The sequence below is a fragment of the Myodes glareolus genome, chromosome 18 (assembly GCF_982192425.1).
Source record: "Myodes glareolus chromosome 18, mMyoGla1.1, whole genome shotgun sequence".
Classification (NCBI taxonomy): domain Eukaryota; kingdom Metazoa; phylum Chordata; class Mammalia; order Rodentia; family Cricetidae; genus Myodes; species Myodes glareolus.
Genome location: NC_142043.1, coordinates 46,195,425 through 46,211,896, shown reverse-complemented (window position 1 = coordinate 46,211,896; position 16,472 = coordinate 46,195,425). Strand labels below are relative to the sequence as shown.

General features: G+C 44.7%; 2 protein-coding genes across 6 annotated transcripts in view; one reads left to right on the top strand and one right to left on the bottom strand.

Moving 5' to 3' along the window:
* The window catches only part of Ascc1 (activating signal cointegrator 1 complex subunit 1), an 88,200-nt gene extending 85,441 nt beyond the window's left edge, over nt 1-2,759 (bottom strand). Inside the window, exons 1-2 of one of the 5 annotated variants that reach the window (XM_085679668.2) lie at nt 2,614-2,759; nt 586-727 (exon numbers count right to left, since the gene is read on the bottom strand). In XM_085679668.2, the coding sequence (XP_085535794.2) occupies nt 586-694 (109 nt within the window). In that variant the 5' untranslated portion in view covers nt 695-727; nt 2,614-2,759. Of the gene's footprint in view, nt 1-585; nt 728-1,639; nt 1,662-2,076; nt 2,100-2,245; nt 2,371-2,613 lie in introns of those variants that run through there. The other 4 variants (XM_085679669.2, XM_085679666.2, XM_085679667.2 and 1 more) reach the window with 4 other exon arrangements.
* On the top strand, nt 2,395-15,448 carry Anapc16 (anaphase promoting complex subunit 16). Its single transcript, XM_087898131.1, has 4 exons — nt 2,395-2,549; nt 7,451-7,617; nt 12,363-12,437; nt 14,443-15,448. Exons 2-4 carry the CDS (start codon nt 7,476-7,478, stop codon nt 14,556-14,558), a joined length of 333 nt encoding a protein of 110 aa, XP_087754257.1. The 5' UTR covers nt 2,395-2,549; nt 7,451-7,475; the 3' UTR covers nt 14,559-15,448.
* Nucleotides 15,449-16,472: the final 1,024 nt, after the last annotated feature.

Below are 16,472 nucleotides of genomic sequence, written 5' to 3'. Positions count from 1 at the left end.
CAGAGTTCCAGGACAGCCAGAGATACACAGAGAAACTCTGTCTCAAAAGTAATTCATTCATTCATTCGGCCATTCATTTATTCATTCACTCATATTCTTTTACAATTTCACAGGTAAGGGGGCTTAATTTTGACCCAGAATATTAAAATTTAGAGTAATAACTAACTGCCATCTCTTCACACAGGGGCTTTGCAGCTAGGAGCCCTTAATGCTCTTTCAAATGACTTGAGTTCAGGTCCCAGCACCCACACTGGGCGGCTCACAACCACCTGTAACTCCAGCTCCAGGAGATCCAACACCCCCTTCAGGCTTCTTTGGGTGCCCATGATCATATCTACATACGCACATGCATGTACATGCACACACATACACATATACCCCTCTAAAAATAATAATGGGTAAAATTACTCCTCATGGCATTTAAGCCTCTGTACAAGATTAAATATATCTTGACTTATGAAATACAACCAAGAATGCCTCAATTGAGAGTGGCTTTGACAGGATCCCTGAACAGCAAGAAACAAAGAATTGCCACTACAGTCAGACCATTTACTTCTCATCTGACCTAAGAGCAACTAGGATTACCTTGATAGAAACCCTCATCTTCTTCATGCGGATAGTTCTTTTCCTGGATGGGGTTCTTCCTATAATTCCGTCCATCGATTGTTATAATCTGTGGGCGGAGAACATCCATGACACTTTCTCCAAATGATGTCCTAGTAAAGTCCTGAAAAAGAAAAACTATCTTTTTACCTTTTTATTAATTAGAAATAAAAACTTACGTCAATAAGATGACTGAACAGGTAATGGCACTTGCTCCCAAGGCTGATGATCCTCACGGCAGAAGAAGAAAACTTGACTCCTACAGGCTATTCTCTGAACATACAGCCAGGAAGTACAGACACAGACAAAATAAATAAATGGAATAAAATAATTAAATTAAGCCGGGTGGTGGTGGCGCACGCCTTTAATCCCAGCACTCAGGAGGCAGAGACAGGCGGATCTCTGTGAGTTTGAGGGCAGCCTGGTCTACAAAGCAAGTCCCAGGACAGGCTCCAAAGCTACACAGAGAGACCATCTCGAAAAATAAACAAAAAACATTAAATTAAAAACCTCCATTATATGAACCATTATGTATGTCTGAATGGACATAACTGGGTAGTAATTCATAGCACATCCTAAGCAAGAATAGTGTTGCTTTTTCATTGGCCTGCTGCTGCATGTAAACTCTTATAAGGCAAGGACTGCATTTCCTATCATTTATTACACCCCTGACTCACTCTAGACAGTAATTTGTAATCAGCCCTCCAATAAGAGGCATTAGTAGTATACTGCCTGCCAGTGACTTTGAGAGAACATAGGTCTCTGATTACTTTAACCTAAAGGAGAGTGCAGTCTTGACACTTATCTAACCATAGGCAAAGTGCCTCGTTCTTTCTATCCAACATAATAGCAAAATGAGGAACCATTCAAACAATAGCACCACGGAAGAGTGCTAAGTATGTTTAAAGGCGCTAGAAATGCACACCTAACAATCATATCTAATATCCCTATCAAAGTACAACTAAAATATGATTTAACATAGTCTCAGACCAACACATCAGTGAAAAGGAACAGTTTCTGGAGGTCGCTGCCCTACCAAGTGCTGCATCACTTCCTGAGAAAAGCGAAATGCCTAGTCACCACTTGAATCAATAGTTGGGAAATAAAGGCCCCTTATGAACTAGCGGTGGTTAAGTCCAACCCATGTTCCCAACACAGATGGCTGGGTCTTCAAGTCCAGGTACTTAAAAGTGCCAAAGAAAATATAACCACCCTTTCTAAACAAATGCTTGGCCCAACCCTTTGGCAAGTCGCTAATCAGGAGCCGCCTGCACAGAACCAAGGCGAGGGGTTGTGCTTCTGAGAACACAGAACGTCAACGTTGACGAGAGGATGCAATTATCAACAGCCTTGACATGACACTCTGGTGTGCTATTCCTTTAGCCTGCCCTCCCCATCTCGGAACAAAAGTAGCCTTTGGACGGGAAAGTTGGGGCCCTGAGCGCGAGGTGGCTGTGGTGCACACTCATCTACCTTTCCTGCGCAGCTCTGGGCAGAGACTGCGCACAAGGACGGAAACCGACTAGCCAGCCCTGTGTCATGGAAAGGGAGAGACATATATGTCTTCGTGTAACTATCGTGGGAGAAGTGGAAGTCCTAAACTATAAGAATAAACAAAGAACCCAACGCTAGAGGCAGGTACCAGAAAACACCGCAGCAGCAAGATAACCAGAACTCCCGAGAAGGTGACGGGGTGGGAGTAACCCGGAAGTATTCCCTGAAAGCTCCCTCTCCGCCCAGCTCCGGCCACGCCCTCGCTGCGCACGCGCGATAGCGTCGCCCTCGACCCCGCCCCCAGCCATTGCGGCCGGAGCACACCGCCTTAAGACTCCCAGAGCGAGCGGGTGGGCGGGCATGCGCACGCCACCGTCTACGTCGTCGTGAACGAAGCCGCGCTGCTTTGTCCAGGGGGCGGGGCTGTCAGGCCAAGTACATAAGCTACTCAGGTAAGTAGCCAAGGCTTCCAGAACCTTCGGTGGTTCGTTGGAGCGTTGGGCCCTACGATCCTACCTGCCAGGACTAACAGAGAGGGTGGAAAGAGACCCTGGAGGCTCTCCCGCGCCGGGCGTGTGCAAAAGCAATGTCCTCCGACTGAGCATGCGCGCGGAGGGTTGGCGCCTGCGCAGTGGGGCGGCCGCGAGCCCCCTGCTTCCTCCGAATTGCTGGGTGGGAAGCGTGCCTTGGGTGGAGTCAGCGTAACCAGGACTAGTGTGCTGACTCCTCCCCATCCCGGCCTGGTTCTTCTTTCCACCTATTATATCTATTTTATTTTGGTGGTGACCCGTCTGTTGAGGTGGAAGGATCTGTGGGTTTGACAACATCGATTGTCATAATTAGCCTTCGTACTGGATCCGATCTACTTAAGTATCTGGTTTGTTCTGAGACTTAAGTTTAACAAAACCTTGTTTTGTTTTGTTTGCTTTTAAGAAAATAAGCATAGGGGACTGGAGAGATGGCTCAGAGGTTAAGAGTACTGACTGTTCTTTCAAAGGTCCTGAGTTCAATTCCCAGCAACCACATGGTGGCTCACAACCATATGAAATGAGATCTGATGCCCTCTTCTGGCCTGCAGGAAGACACACAGACAGAATATTGTATACATAATAAATAAATAAATAAATAAATAAAATATTTTTTTAAAAAAAATAAAAGAAGCATAAAGTAATTTATAAGTGCAAGGTCATCTCTGTCTTACACAAAGTAAGTATTTAACCGAGCCGTATTATTTCCCACAAATGTTCCTTTTCCTATGAGCGGTTCTGCTGTCAGCAGCCCCAAATTCCAGAATGCTCAATTATCAGCATTCAGCAAACTACTGAGTGTTTCTTATGGGCCTGGTAGCCTCCTGGGAAGCAAAGTTGTGTACTCCACACAGTGAAAACAACCAGAACCGACTGACATTCCTGATTTCGACCATCTCCGCTCCCTGCAGTCTCTACTGAGCTGCCAGCTCCTGTTCTATGATTTATGAATCATTCATTCGTCCAGGAAACATTGTGATAAGGGATTTATGCGATGCCTCAGGGATACAAAGGTTGTTTGTGTCCTGCTTTCCAACTTGACAGGATCCTTTCCACTGCCTTCCACATACTAAGCAAATGCTCTACCGCTGAACTATGTGTCTCCAGACCCAAGATCACAGACTAGATTTTTACATGTGTGTGTGCCCATACATGTGGAGTGTTGAAGCTTATGTCTGATGTCTTCCTCCATAGCTTTCATAGCTTCCCTGAACCCAGAATGGGTCCATTCCCACTAATCTAGCTACCCACCCTGCTATTGGGAGTCGCAGGCAGCTCTCACACCTGCGAAGCTGGTAAGTGAGCTCAGGGATCCCCAGCTCCTTTCTCCATCGAGCCATCTTCGCAGACCCGTTGCAGAATTCATAACAAGATGAGAAGTGAGCTGACTGAGGGTGTAGCCCAGTGGTAGAATGTGTGGGGTGCATAACAGATAACGCTGTCTGAACATACTTAAAGAACATGAGTGGCTACTTAGAGTTACAATGATCACTTAGTTAATCCCTATGCTCAGCATTTAGAGTCTAGGGTTTGTTGTTAGCTTAACTCCTGATGGCATTCAGAACTAGAGACTGGAGATGTAGCTCGGGGTGGAACATGTGGAACATTGACAGGACCTGTCCTCCTCCTCCAGCACCAGCAAAAGAAGAAACAAACAAAAAACGTTAAGCAGATCTTTAGAACCAGACATTTTGCATGTGTGTCTTCGCGTCTCTGCAGAAAACAGCTTATGTAAAGTTAACCTCGCACTGATTTCAAGCTCTTTTTTCACCCCGACTGTTTTTTATATGGAGCAATAGTAGTTTAGAGAATTGGGAAGAGAATGGGACGAAAGGAAGCTCCTTTGATGACCTTCAGTTACAGAGTCGCTGTGGCTAGCCTTTGAAGTTAGCTGGCCACCCACCGCTTGGGTGCTCTGTCAGGCAGCTGATCTCAAAATACAAAACACAAAGCATTAGCAACTAAATGGAACATTATCAGGGTGGAAGCTGAAGAGATCTGAGTTTAAAATCTTAATTGAGAAAAATAAACAGTTCTCAGGGGTTTCTGCTCTGAACTGGGGGGTGACGTAAATCCAGAGCTGCTCTCTGGGGAAGAGGCCGAATGGTCTACGTGCTTTATTTGAATTCCACCAGGAATCCAGTTAGAGATTTGGACCTGGTACATCAATACTTAAGTCTCTTTTAAGGAACAACTTAAAACTTTACCAGGCTGTGTTTTGAGCCAGTATGGTGCAAAGGAGCAGTTAGAAATCCCGCATGAAAGATTGTTTGCCCTGATGTGTACAAGTACAATTCAGAAAGTAACCCAAGAGCAAAATTTAAAGTATCATTAATGAGCTGGACATGGTGGCCATGCCTTTTGATACCAGCACTGAGAAGCAGACAGAATTCTGAGAGTTTGAGGCCAACCTCGACTACATAGCAAGTTCTAGGACAGGACAGCCAGGGCTACATAGTGAGATCCTATTTAAAAACAAAACAAACTTTCTTTAAAAGTTAGGAAGCTGTTGATGAGTTTGCATTTATAATAGTCTAATGATAGCAATAGCCTTACTATTTCATTATTCCATGTCAGTGTTCATTAGTGCAACCTATGGGTGACCATATGGTGGAACTAGAAACCGAACTCTGCTTCTCTGACAACCACATGTCACTGCCGTGTAGTTAGGAAACAGCAGCACCATCTCAGACGTCTTCAGTTTTCCTCAGAAGGAAACCAGATGCTCTGGACAGAAAGGATTTTCAGGAGCGTAGCATTCTCTAGTATTTTTCTGTTTTGTTTTGTTTTCAAAAAATGAGTTTTGACTTTTTAAGCATTCTCAATGGAAACTAGAGCCTCAAATGATGGAAGCATGTGCCCCACCACTGAGCTCTGTTCCCCAAGTGTGCCAGAACTAGGGGGAGCTTGAGTGAAAACCATTCAGCAAAATTTTCTCTGAGCGTAACAGAGGGGAGCTGCTTTCATCGGGGCTTTTGTTTGTTGGGTTTTTTTGTTTGGTTTATTTGTTGTTTTAGTTTTTAGTTTGCTTTTTTTGAGGGATCCCATGTATCCCAGACTGATCTGGAACCAAAGATGAACATGAACTTCTGCTCCTACCTCTACCTCCCAGGTGCTAGAATTTTCCTCCATTGCCTTGTTTATATGGTGCTAGGAACTGAGCCCAGGGCTTCCTGCATACTAGGCAAGTAGTCTACTAACTGAAAAACATCCCCAACCCTGGAAAATTCATTTTAAAGATCATTTTTAAGCCAGACATGGTAGCGCATGGCTGGAATCCCAGCACTTGGGTCACTGACAAAATGGCGTTGCCTTGAGTTTCATTCAGGCCAGACCAAGCTACATAGTTAGTTCAGACCTTCTCCATAAATAAATAGTTAAAACCTATGTAATGTGAAAATTAGCCATTGCCTGTTGTTATTGAAACAGACTCCTGGCTTTATAGTCCCTGCCTCAGCCTCCTGAAAATCTGGAACTTTCCGTACTGGTGCACATCACTGCCACCATGGGAAGTCATTTGTTCACTCAAGTTCTAGAATCCGTCATCTGGTGAGACCACGAGACACACGGTTTTATTCAAACTGTATTTAGCATTTAAAAGTGGACATATATCTCTTCAGCTACAGAAATAGCCACATGAGTCTCACGGTTGCCTTATTGGACAGAACAAGACTTTCAGAATATTTCCATGGTGACAGAAAGTTCTAGATGTCATAAACATAAAATGGTAGTAACCATTTTAAAATTTATAGTAGCCAGGCCACAGTAGCACACACCTTTAATCCCAAACACTTGGGAGGCAGAGGAAGGTGAATCTCTGAGTGAGAGGCCATTCTGGTCTACAGAGCTAGTCCTAGTACAGCCAAGACTACACAAAGAAACCCTGTCACCAAAAACAACAACAAAAATGTGTGTGTGTGTGTGTGTGTGTGTGTGTGTGTGTGTGTGATGACTTCATATGCTTCTGAGACCATGTTCTTGTTCTGAAGTTTTGTAAGAAGCCATATATTCGGCACTGGAATCTGGGTTCTCAGATATGATGGCACAGGACTAAGCCCACAGATACTCAGTTCATAAAGAGCTGTGATTTCTGAGATCAGTTCCTGAATTATTTTGTTCCAGTTTTTGGTCGCCATCAAGTGTTAGATTTAGGCATTGCACTTAGGTGAAACAGCTAACAGTTTCTCAATGAAAGTGCCAGTATGTATTTCCTAACTGATCCCTTCCTTGGGAACAGAACACAATGTTATTTTGGACTCTCATTTGGAAAACTTGATAAGTGAACTTCTTGGTATGGCTTAGTGAGGATGTACCCAAGACAAACTGTCCTGTGGAGCAGGAATATTTATCCTTGGGTCCATTTCTGCCTTGGCACGGACATATCGCCCTTCATAACTCATTAATCATCCACACTCAATTCCAAATGGCACAACTTGCTAATGGGAAAAACTAGCACTTTTTTTAATCTTTTTTTTTTGTGGGGAGGGGAATCCTTTTTTTGGACATGGTTTCTTTGTATAACAGCTCTAGATATCCTGGAACTTGGTTTGTAGACCAGGCTGGCCTCAAACCCACAGAGATTCACCTGCCTCTGCCTCCTGAGTGCTGGGATTAAAGGCGTGCACCACCACTGCCCGGCTTGACAAGCTATTCTTCAACATGTTTTTACTTCAAAACCTAAGTGATATTATAAAAAAACAAACAACAGCAACAACAAAAAAAAAAACAACTATATTCGGAGAGAGAATGGGGAAAGCTGGCCCTACTGGGCTAGGATGAAATATAGTCAACCTGACTTTTATAAACCTGTTTTCTTTTTCCTCTAGTGAAGAGAGAATTCTGCTGGAGGGAATGGCTGCCTCCTCGTCCTCGTCGTCAGCTGGCGGGGTCAGTGGGAGCTCTGTCACTGGTTCTGGCTTCAGTGTTTCAGACCTTGCCCCGCCGCGGAAAGCTCTGTTCACCTACCCTAAAGGAGCCGGAGAGATGTTGGAAGGTGAGCTCACGCTGTGTTTGCTGAGCAGGGGGGTGCGGGGTGGGAGGGGTGGAGGGTGCGGGGGCTCAAGCCCTTGAGTGACTTGAACAGGGTTGGCACTGGTGCCAGGAACCCTCTCCGTGTCCAACTCCAGGTTGCCTTGTTTTGGCACCTGTTGGATGTATTTTCTTTTTAGTGAATATCTACAGATAGATTAACCCACCAGACAGGCCTGAAGGGAAATAAAAGGCAATGCATTTACCTCTGTGAAGGTGACTCTTGTGGCTAGCCCACGGCAGGACATCGCTGTGTGACTGCGTGGTTTTTATAGCACTGGAGACAGATTTGCAACCACCATCTTATCACACATTTGCAGACTGCCTGGCCAGAAATAGGTCACAGGCAGTGGTCACGAAACAGCGCTGGCGACTGGAATCCATCAGGTTCATGTTAAGCTAGGCTGGTAATTCATTGAAGGAGCATGAAACTCGCAAGAGACACTTACTTAAAATGAGCATGTCTTGCTTGGCAGGTGAATCTCTGAATTCTAGGCCAGCCATGTCTACATAGTGAATTCAGGCCAACCAGGGCTGTACAACGAGACCCTTTTTCTTTTCCAAAAAGATAAAATGCTTGTGTCTGGGTTCACCCTAGAGATCCTAGATTAGGCTAAGACAGGAATCTTTGGTTTTTGACCAGTGTCCATGACCTTCTCATGAGGGTGTCTCCTCATCCTTGAAAAACATTGGCAAATGCTTTTACATGTTTTGAGCCATTAAGAGCTCAAAATCACTTGATTCGAGCATTTTTGTGTTGAATTATAAAATGGTCTTTTTTAGTTTAAATCTTGCATGTTTGCATGGATATATTTTAAATCAATTAGAAGATGTCTCTGAGAAAGGCACCAACTATATTTGGGCCTGGTTTTTTGGGGGTGATCTTTGTACATTTATATCAGATACCTTAAACAGTTTCAGGTTAAACGATGCCAAACACCATAACTGGTTTTCCCCTGTAGTGCTGGAGATTGAACCCAGTGGCTGCGTGCGTGATAGGCAAGCGTTCTTCGACACAGCTGCATGTCTAGCAAGCCAGGACAAACAGAAGAATCATTTGTGATAGAAAAACAGGCAGATCGCTCTGGGGTAGATTGCTTGTGGTTGGTAGTGAGGCAGCCGGCCATGTATGATCTGGGAGGTGGAGTATCAGACATGCGCACTTCTGCCCTTGCCTTTTTGTTGCCTCCATTTGTGTTAACACTCGCCAGGTCTGGCTGGAAGTAGAGGCTTTGTCTCCATATTTACGAAAAGTAAATCTCAACTTTAACTATCTGTAGCAGAGATGTGTCAAGACAGTTTCCCACAGAACAAATGACAAGTCGAAGGCACTTAAGTTGTTTAATGAGCTTTATAGAGCAGAAGAGAAGCAGTGTCTTAACACTGTTTCAAGAAAAAGTCACTGAAGGTAGTCCTGGCTGGCACCCTAAAATGTTTCTCTCTGACCATTTTCATTGCCTCATGGGGAATTGATTGGGGTCTGTGGTAGAATAGATATGTTACATTTAAGTGCACAGTTGTGGTCCTCCTTCATCCCAGTCACCTTAAAAGCTGCTCACACTTAAAGACAGAGTAGAAAACAACTGACTTGGCCAAACCAAGTATCTGACATACCATCTAATATCAAGAGTAGAGAAAAGGACTGATTAACCATTTCACCACGTAAAAGGTCCCTGCCACCACACCTGACCGCCTGGGTTTAATCCCCGGGTCTCGTGGTGAAACGAGGGGACTGACTCCCAAAAGTTGTCTGCCGACCACTCCACAACTTCCAATACATACATAAATGAATGAATGAATGAATAAATAAATAAATAGAAGTCAAATTTATAAAAATCGAAAAGACCACCATTACTGCACAGTATATGCTGGGGTGTGATTCTGCTTCACCTCCCCTCCAATGCCACTCCTCTGCTCCACACATGCCTCATCTCCATGGATACTGAAGTCAACAGGTGCTCGGGTCTCTTCTGGGAAATGGCACGGTATTTACGTATGACTGCATATCCTTACATGTAGCACACCTAAATGTGGGTTGACAATGGTGTCAGATTTAGAGGTGACACTGTTGTACAGTGAATATGCATGCATCAAACCATTTTTCTTCGTTCTTGTATTTGTTTATTTTTGAGTCTCATGTAGTCCAGGCTGACCTCTATCTCCTTGAACTCCTTATCCTCCTCCTACTTCCCAAGTGCTGAGATTACAGGTCTATATTACTATGTCTGGCTTCTTCCATGGTGGGGACTAAAGGCGCAGTGCCTGCTAGATAAGGTACCTTACCAACTGAGCTCCATGCCAGGCCCATTCTTCATGCATCAATGTCATGGAAGAGGAAAGTGGAAACAAACTATAGTGAACACTCAAGAGGCTGAGCCAGGAGAATGGCTGTGAGTTGAGTGTTAGCCTGAGCTACATAGAGACTTCCATGCTGGCCTGGGCAATGAGTGGGACTTTCTAAAACGAAAGGGAACAAAGCGAGGTTGGCTTTGAGAGTGAGGAACAAAAGCATTTAGGAGTCAAGGTTGGGTGTGTGTCAGAATCCCAACAGGTTCAACTTGATGTTGCCTGCTCCTAAATCTAGAATAATAAATCCAAACAACCTGTAGTTAACCTCTCAAATTAACTTTTTGGTGCATCTGCTGTCTGCTCACAGCAGTAGGAAGCAAGCTTTAACAGTCTCCTACCCTCCGCTGAGATTGTTCTCACCCAGTTATTAGGGAGCAAATGAGAGGCTGCCTTCCAGCCCAGAAGTGGCTGTATTTGAGGAACCTCACAGGCTGCTGGTTTATAAATCACCCGGGATTGTCTCATTTCCTACTGTGAAGTAATACCTTTTAAATGAATTTCCGTAGCCTTGAATTTAATGGAATTAGTGTTAGATGTGGGCTCTTTACTGAACTTTTTCACCCTGATGCACTGCTGCCCAGTGTTTTGATTACATTTGTAAATAGAAAGCAGGTCACCTGGCTGACTCCGCTGGAGAAATCCCAACCTTTAGATCGGTAGATGTTACATCAGATAGGGTGTGGCTTAAGAAGCAGTGAACTTTGTAGTTAACACAAAGCTACATGTGCGCAGGCTGCATTCTCAGGCCTGAAGTATGGATACCCAGGCACCTGTTTGGAAAATGTGCTTCTATATTTTTGCCTTGGACCTCATTACCAAGAAAGATAGGCCAGTGTGATAATTTATGCATTTTATCCTAGTGGGGGGCAGCACTTCCAGGAGCTTCCCCACAGGCCACTTGATCCTTACAGCCCACTTCCCACAGTTCAGGATCAAACCACCTGGGAGGCCAACTCTGTTTCTCTGTGCTTTGCTCTTTGCAAAGTAAACCCTGAGTTGTACTTAAGCTCTTTAAGAAGCATGCCAGTGTGTGTTGTTTACCTGCAAGAACATCATAAACTGCTTCGTTGGTGCCAAGTTCACACAGCTCCCTTCCCTGGGTGGAATTTGGAGTTATCCACTGCTCTGTGCTCTTACAGATACACATCATGATGTCATCCATCAGCTTGTCTAGGTCTTTACAGTCAGAAGAAGGGGTGCAGCTGAGCAGCAGCTAGTACACCTGGCATGAAGGCAGTGCTCTAGGCTTGAACCCAGCGCCACGAGAAAGATGAAAAGCCAGGAATGGGAAAGAAACTTGAACTTACAGACTGCTCACCCTCCGAGTGATTTCGATCTCGCTCTCGCTCTCCTCTTCCGTTGATTTGAAGTTAATAGACATAGCAGGAAGCCTTTTTGGTTGTGAGTTCACACCATTCAGATAGTCAGTAGCTGTGCTTTTCCCTTTGACTACCAGGACTTGTAAAGAAAGGTTTGCGTGAAACTCAGTGGGAGGCCAGACTGTGCTGTTTGCTCCCTGTCCCTAAATCCCCGTGACACACCAATCCATGACTGATGAGTGCTGACATCTAGCAGCGCAGGTGTGAGAGGGACAGCTGTGTCCTCTCTTCCGTTTGAGAACTTTGCTAATGAACCACCTGCCCCAGGGGGTTTTGCTGCCCTTTAAAACATGGAATTTTCCTACGTGAATTGTGTGTCTTTGGGGATGTGTTTTGCTGGATCAGCCTTTGCACTGATGAGTGTCGGGTTTCCCAATCACCCTCTGAGTATCACGGCTGAGCTAGCCACCTTCTTGTTGGCAGGTCTTGGCACCAGCTCAGTGCTAGGGTCTGGGCTTGCACCATTCTCTTATCGTCATTCAAATTGCATGCTTGGTTCAGTCGGAAAGTCAGGGCTACAATTTGTGTTTATAGGATGAAGTTTCCCAGCCGGGTTTTGTGATAGTCATGGTGATACAATTTGATATATTAAAAGCCGACAGCTGTTTTCTCCTTGGCTCTGTTTTTTTAGAATAAAAGTGATTGGAGTTTGTCCTAAATCACACAAGTACCACATAGCTGGGTGTGTCAGCTGCCTTGTTTGCCTGCTGTTCAGGTCAGGAAGGGGGCAATGGTGACCGGGACATCAGGCTAAGGTTTCTTGTTTTTGTTTTTGTAACACTATTTTTGAACTCTCAAACAAGTAGGACTATTTTAATATCCTAGCCATAGAAGAGCAGCCTTTGTGGAGCAGCGTTCTAAAGGACCCCTCTGCTCACACCAGAGATGCCTTAGACCTCAGCTATAGAAACGGGAGGATGGGCAGACTCATTTGCTTTTCCGGAATTTATTAAAGCTAACGCCTGTGCCCTTTCTCTTGTAGATGGCTCTGAGAGGTTCCTCTGTGAGTCGGTGTTTAGCTATCAGGTGGCATCCACGCTTAAACAGGTGAAACATGGTAAGTACATGAGGTGCCTTCCTTCCTACAAATGTATGTTTATGGGAAGCAAGGGGCAAACGTTCTGAAAGGTCACTGTGCTGTGAAAAAGCCACAAACTGTTTAAATGACTTTCTGAATTGAACACTCTTAAGATCTTGTCCAGATTAAACCCCTCCATGGAGGTTTGAAGTCTTAGTTCAGTTCTTTCAGGAGTCGCAGCTTCCTGCTCCTCTGTTCCTTTACCTACCCTTGGTGAGACCCCTTACTGCTTGCTTTCAGGCACCACCTTCCCTGTCCACGCTCTGAGCCCTCGGTGACACATACACTTCACCAAGTCTCCATCATGAATCAGGAACCATGTCCCCTCCTGCCCGCTCCTCCTAGGAAAAACCCATGGGAGCTTCTGAATGAATCCCTGTGGCTTGGAGAGCAGGGACCTGTTTATACTGTGTTTTTGTTTTTAGGTGTCTCCTGAGTGCTGGGGTTACAGACATGGCTACCAAGTCTACCTCCATTTTTTAGACTCTAGCATATACTGAGAGTGTGATGACAGGAAATGTCCTTTTCCAGAGCTAGGGCTCAGATGTGCTCCACCACTGAGGCTCAGCTCAGCCTCGAAAAGTGGGGTTTGGTTTTGTTTGCTGCTATTGGTTTTTTGTTGATGTTAGTTTTGATTTTTATTTTTTACTTATTTATTTATTTTTCTGAGACAGAGTTCTATGTGTATCCCTGGCTATCCTGGGACTCATTCTGTAGACTAGGCTGACCTTGAACTCTGCCTGCCTCTGCCTCCCAAGTGCTGGGATTAAAGGCATGTGCCACCACCACCCAGCTGTATTTTTTTCCTTTATTATTTTTATTATTATTATTTTCTCACTCTAGAACTTACTATGTAGCCCAGGCTGGCCTAGAACTCTGAGCAGTTTTCCTACCTCCACTTCCCAAGTGCTTGAACCACCACTCCTTGCTTCTTGCTACTCTTAATCTTCTCTCTTCCCCGCCCTCCCCCATCTGTGTGTGTGCATCTATCTCCTTTTCTCTGTATCTGTTTCTGTCTCCCCTCATCCCCGTCTCTGTATGTGTTTATGTCTGTCTGTCTTTCTCTTGCATGTTTGTTTTCTTTACTTTTTTAAATGAAAACAGGGAGAGTTTATTAAGGAATTTGAGGGTCTTGCTACAGGGAGCTACTTCCATACAGAAATAGAACCCTACTTCCTTTGAGGGGAAATGGACAGAAAACATTTCGATACAGATTTAAGCATAGAGATTTCTAGAAAGAGAGACCCTTAGGAAAAGAAGAGTATATACCCAGAAGAGTCATCTGTATTTCTTAATAATTGCATTTAAAATTATTTTAATATAAAAAGCTATCCAGACTCAGAGAAAGAACAGATTTGGTCAAGGAAAGGGTTGAGCCTGAACGGAGATAAAGGGATGGAGGACCTTGATGGATTAACACAGCAGGAGAAGATAGAAAAACATTCAGATAAGGGGCTGGATTGATGGCTCAGCAATTAAGAGCACTGCCTGTTCTCCCAGAGGACCTGGGTTTCATTCCCAGGACGCATGTGGTGGCTGGCAACCATCTGTAACTTTAGTTCCAGGGGATATGACACCTTCTCCTGGCTTCCTAGACACATCCACATCTACACATAAATAATACAAAATAATGAGAATGAGCAGATTCAGGAAGACACCCAATACCAACCTCTGACCACTAGGTGCCTGACACACACGCACATACAGGGGTAAGCACACACATAAAGGGCAGTACTCATGAAAGCTGATGCAGCTCAGTGGTAGCACGTGACCCTAGGTTCAGTATCCAGCATTTCAAGCAAAGGGGAGAAGTAGTGCAGATGAATGGAGAATGGCTGGAAGTGTTCCTGGTCTTCAGACCCCATTACCAAATGTCAAGTGAGAAAGCCCAGCCACAAATTCTAGACCAGGGGTCACGTTTGTGAGCAGTGACAATCTCATGGGAAATGCCCTGTTGTGTTCTGCCACTTCTGACTCTTTACAGATCAGCAAGTTGCTCGGATGGAAAAACTGGCTGGCTTGGTGGAAGAGCTGGAGGCTGATGAGTGGCGGTTTAAACCCATCGAACAGCTGCTGGGGTTCACGCCCTCTTCGGGTTGATGTCGCCTGCATGGTCGCCCCTAGGGCACAGCCACCCAAAGACTCACAGCTGAACTGTGAGCTGCATGTCTGAATTCTCATCCTAACTTGGTTCCTCTGATTCTGTTATTAGGCCACAAATGCTCATGTGAGATGTTACTGAGAAGTTTTTCACATGTTTGCTTTTAAAAGTATTGGAAGGCAAGTGTAGGAGGATCTCTGTGAGTTTGAGGCTAGCCTGAGCTACATAAAGTTCCAGGACAGCCAGGGCTACATAGAGAGACCCTGTCTCAAAAATAAAAAATGTAGCTGGGCAGTGGTGGCGCACACCTTTAATCCCAGCACTCAGGAGGCAAGGGCAGGCGGATCTCTGTGAGTTCGAGGCCAGACTGGTATACAAGAGCTAGTTCCAGGACAGGCTCCAAAAGCTACAGAGAAACCCTGACTCGAAAAACCAAAAAATAAAATAAAAATAAAAAATAAAGTATTGTGGATCAGATTAAGGCAGTCCTCTTAGGGAACCAGGAAGGTTGGGATTTCAGAGATAGTTATATAGAGTCTCCCTAGCCAGACACATGCCAGAGTTAGCCAACTGATGGCATGTGTCCTGTCATTCATAGAGCACCTGGGAGCTTTCACCCGTCAAACCCGAGGTCAGGATCCGTAGTCTCACAGTCACAGCCCAAACATTTCTCATCACAGATGAGTATGATTTCAGCTCAGGGTCTATCCAGATGGGGGATTTTAAGGTGTTCTTTCCCCCTCTATTCTTAGACATTTAAATGTTACAGATTATTTTTCTCGCCTCTTATGATATGCTAAATGGTGCTACCCCACCCCATCCCTGCACCCTAAAATTGTTTTTTGAATTTTGCAGCACTTGAAAAAATAAAATAACCTAATTCCTTTTAGACCCAGAAATCCTTAGTCCAACTCATTGGGGATATTCTGAAGCCAATGAATCTGTAAGCATTCCAGATTGGCACACTTGCCCTTTCAAAGTCCGAGGGATTTGGGACAGAGAAAGAGGTCAGATTACTTTCTTGTTAGAGTCTAAAGTCATTTCTCTTAAGTAAACAGTAGATTTGCTTTACTTCCAAGCTGTTTGCTGATACAGTGTCCAAACTTACTGCCGCCTCAGTAAGTATGATTGATACATCCATCTGTTTGGATCCTTGTCTCACTCTCTAACGAGGCTGGCCTCAAACTCCTAGCAGTCCCCCTGCCTCAGCCTACTAAGTGTTAGGATTACCCTCCTCTCTTTACTAGGCTTTTACACAATGGTAGAGTAAAAACCTGGACGATAAAGAGGTTGCTTTTGTGCCTAATCATGGGACCCCACACTTCACAATTAGGCAGATTACTATTTTACATACAAATTTGCTGTAGCCAGCATTTACCTTTCTGCTCAATTAATAATTTGCACCTGATCTGCTTAGAGTTGCTCAATTATAAATAAATTTAATCCTAGTAGCAATTGGCCTTAATCTCAGGAGTTCAAAATATTTAACACACACTCCCTGACAGGGAGGAGGAGTTGACCTTTGTAACTCAGGCAGAAGATAGTCTTGTAAGTTGGGATGGAGGGACACTGATTGATTATGGGGTCCACTGTTCTTGTCTGAAGCAGTCCCGAGCTTGAGAAGTGCCAGCCCACAGCCCTTGGGTCGGATTTTCAGTGAGTCTAGAAGCTGCCGCCCTCATTTCATATGTGAAACTGCAGCACTGACTCTCACCTGCCGTACCCTCTGGCATTTGGATTTAACACAGTTTTTACGTGTTTAAGGAGGGTGTTTCTTGATATGGCCCTGGACATTAAAGAGAAGCCAGGCTTGATAGCACACACCTGTAATTTAGCACTTGGGAGGAAACGGGAGGATTAGGATTTTGTGGCCAGCCTGGGCTACATGAGACCTTAAAGAGAAGCTCGAGGGG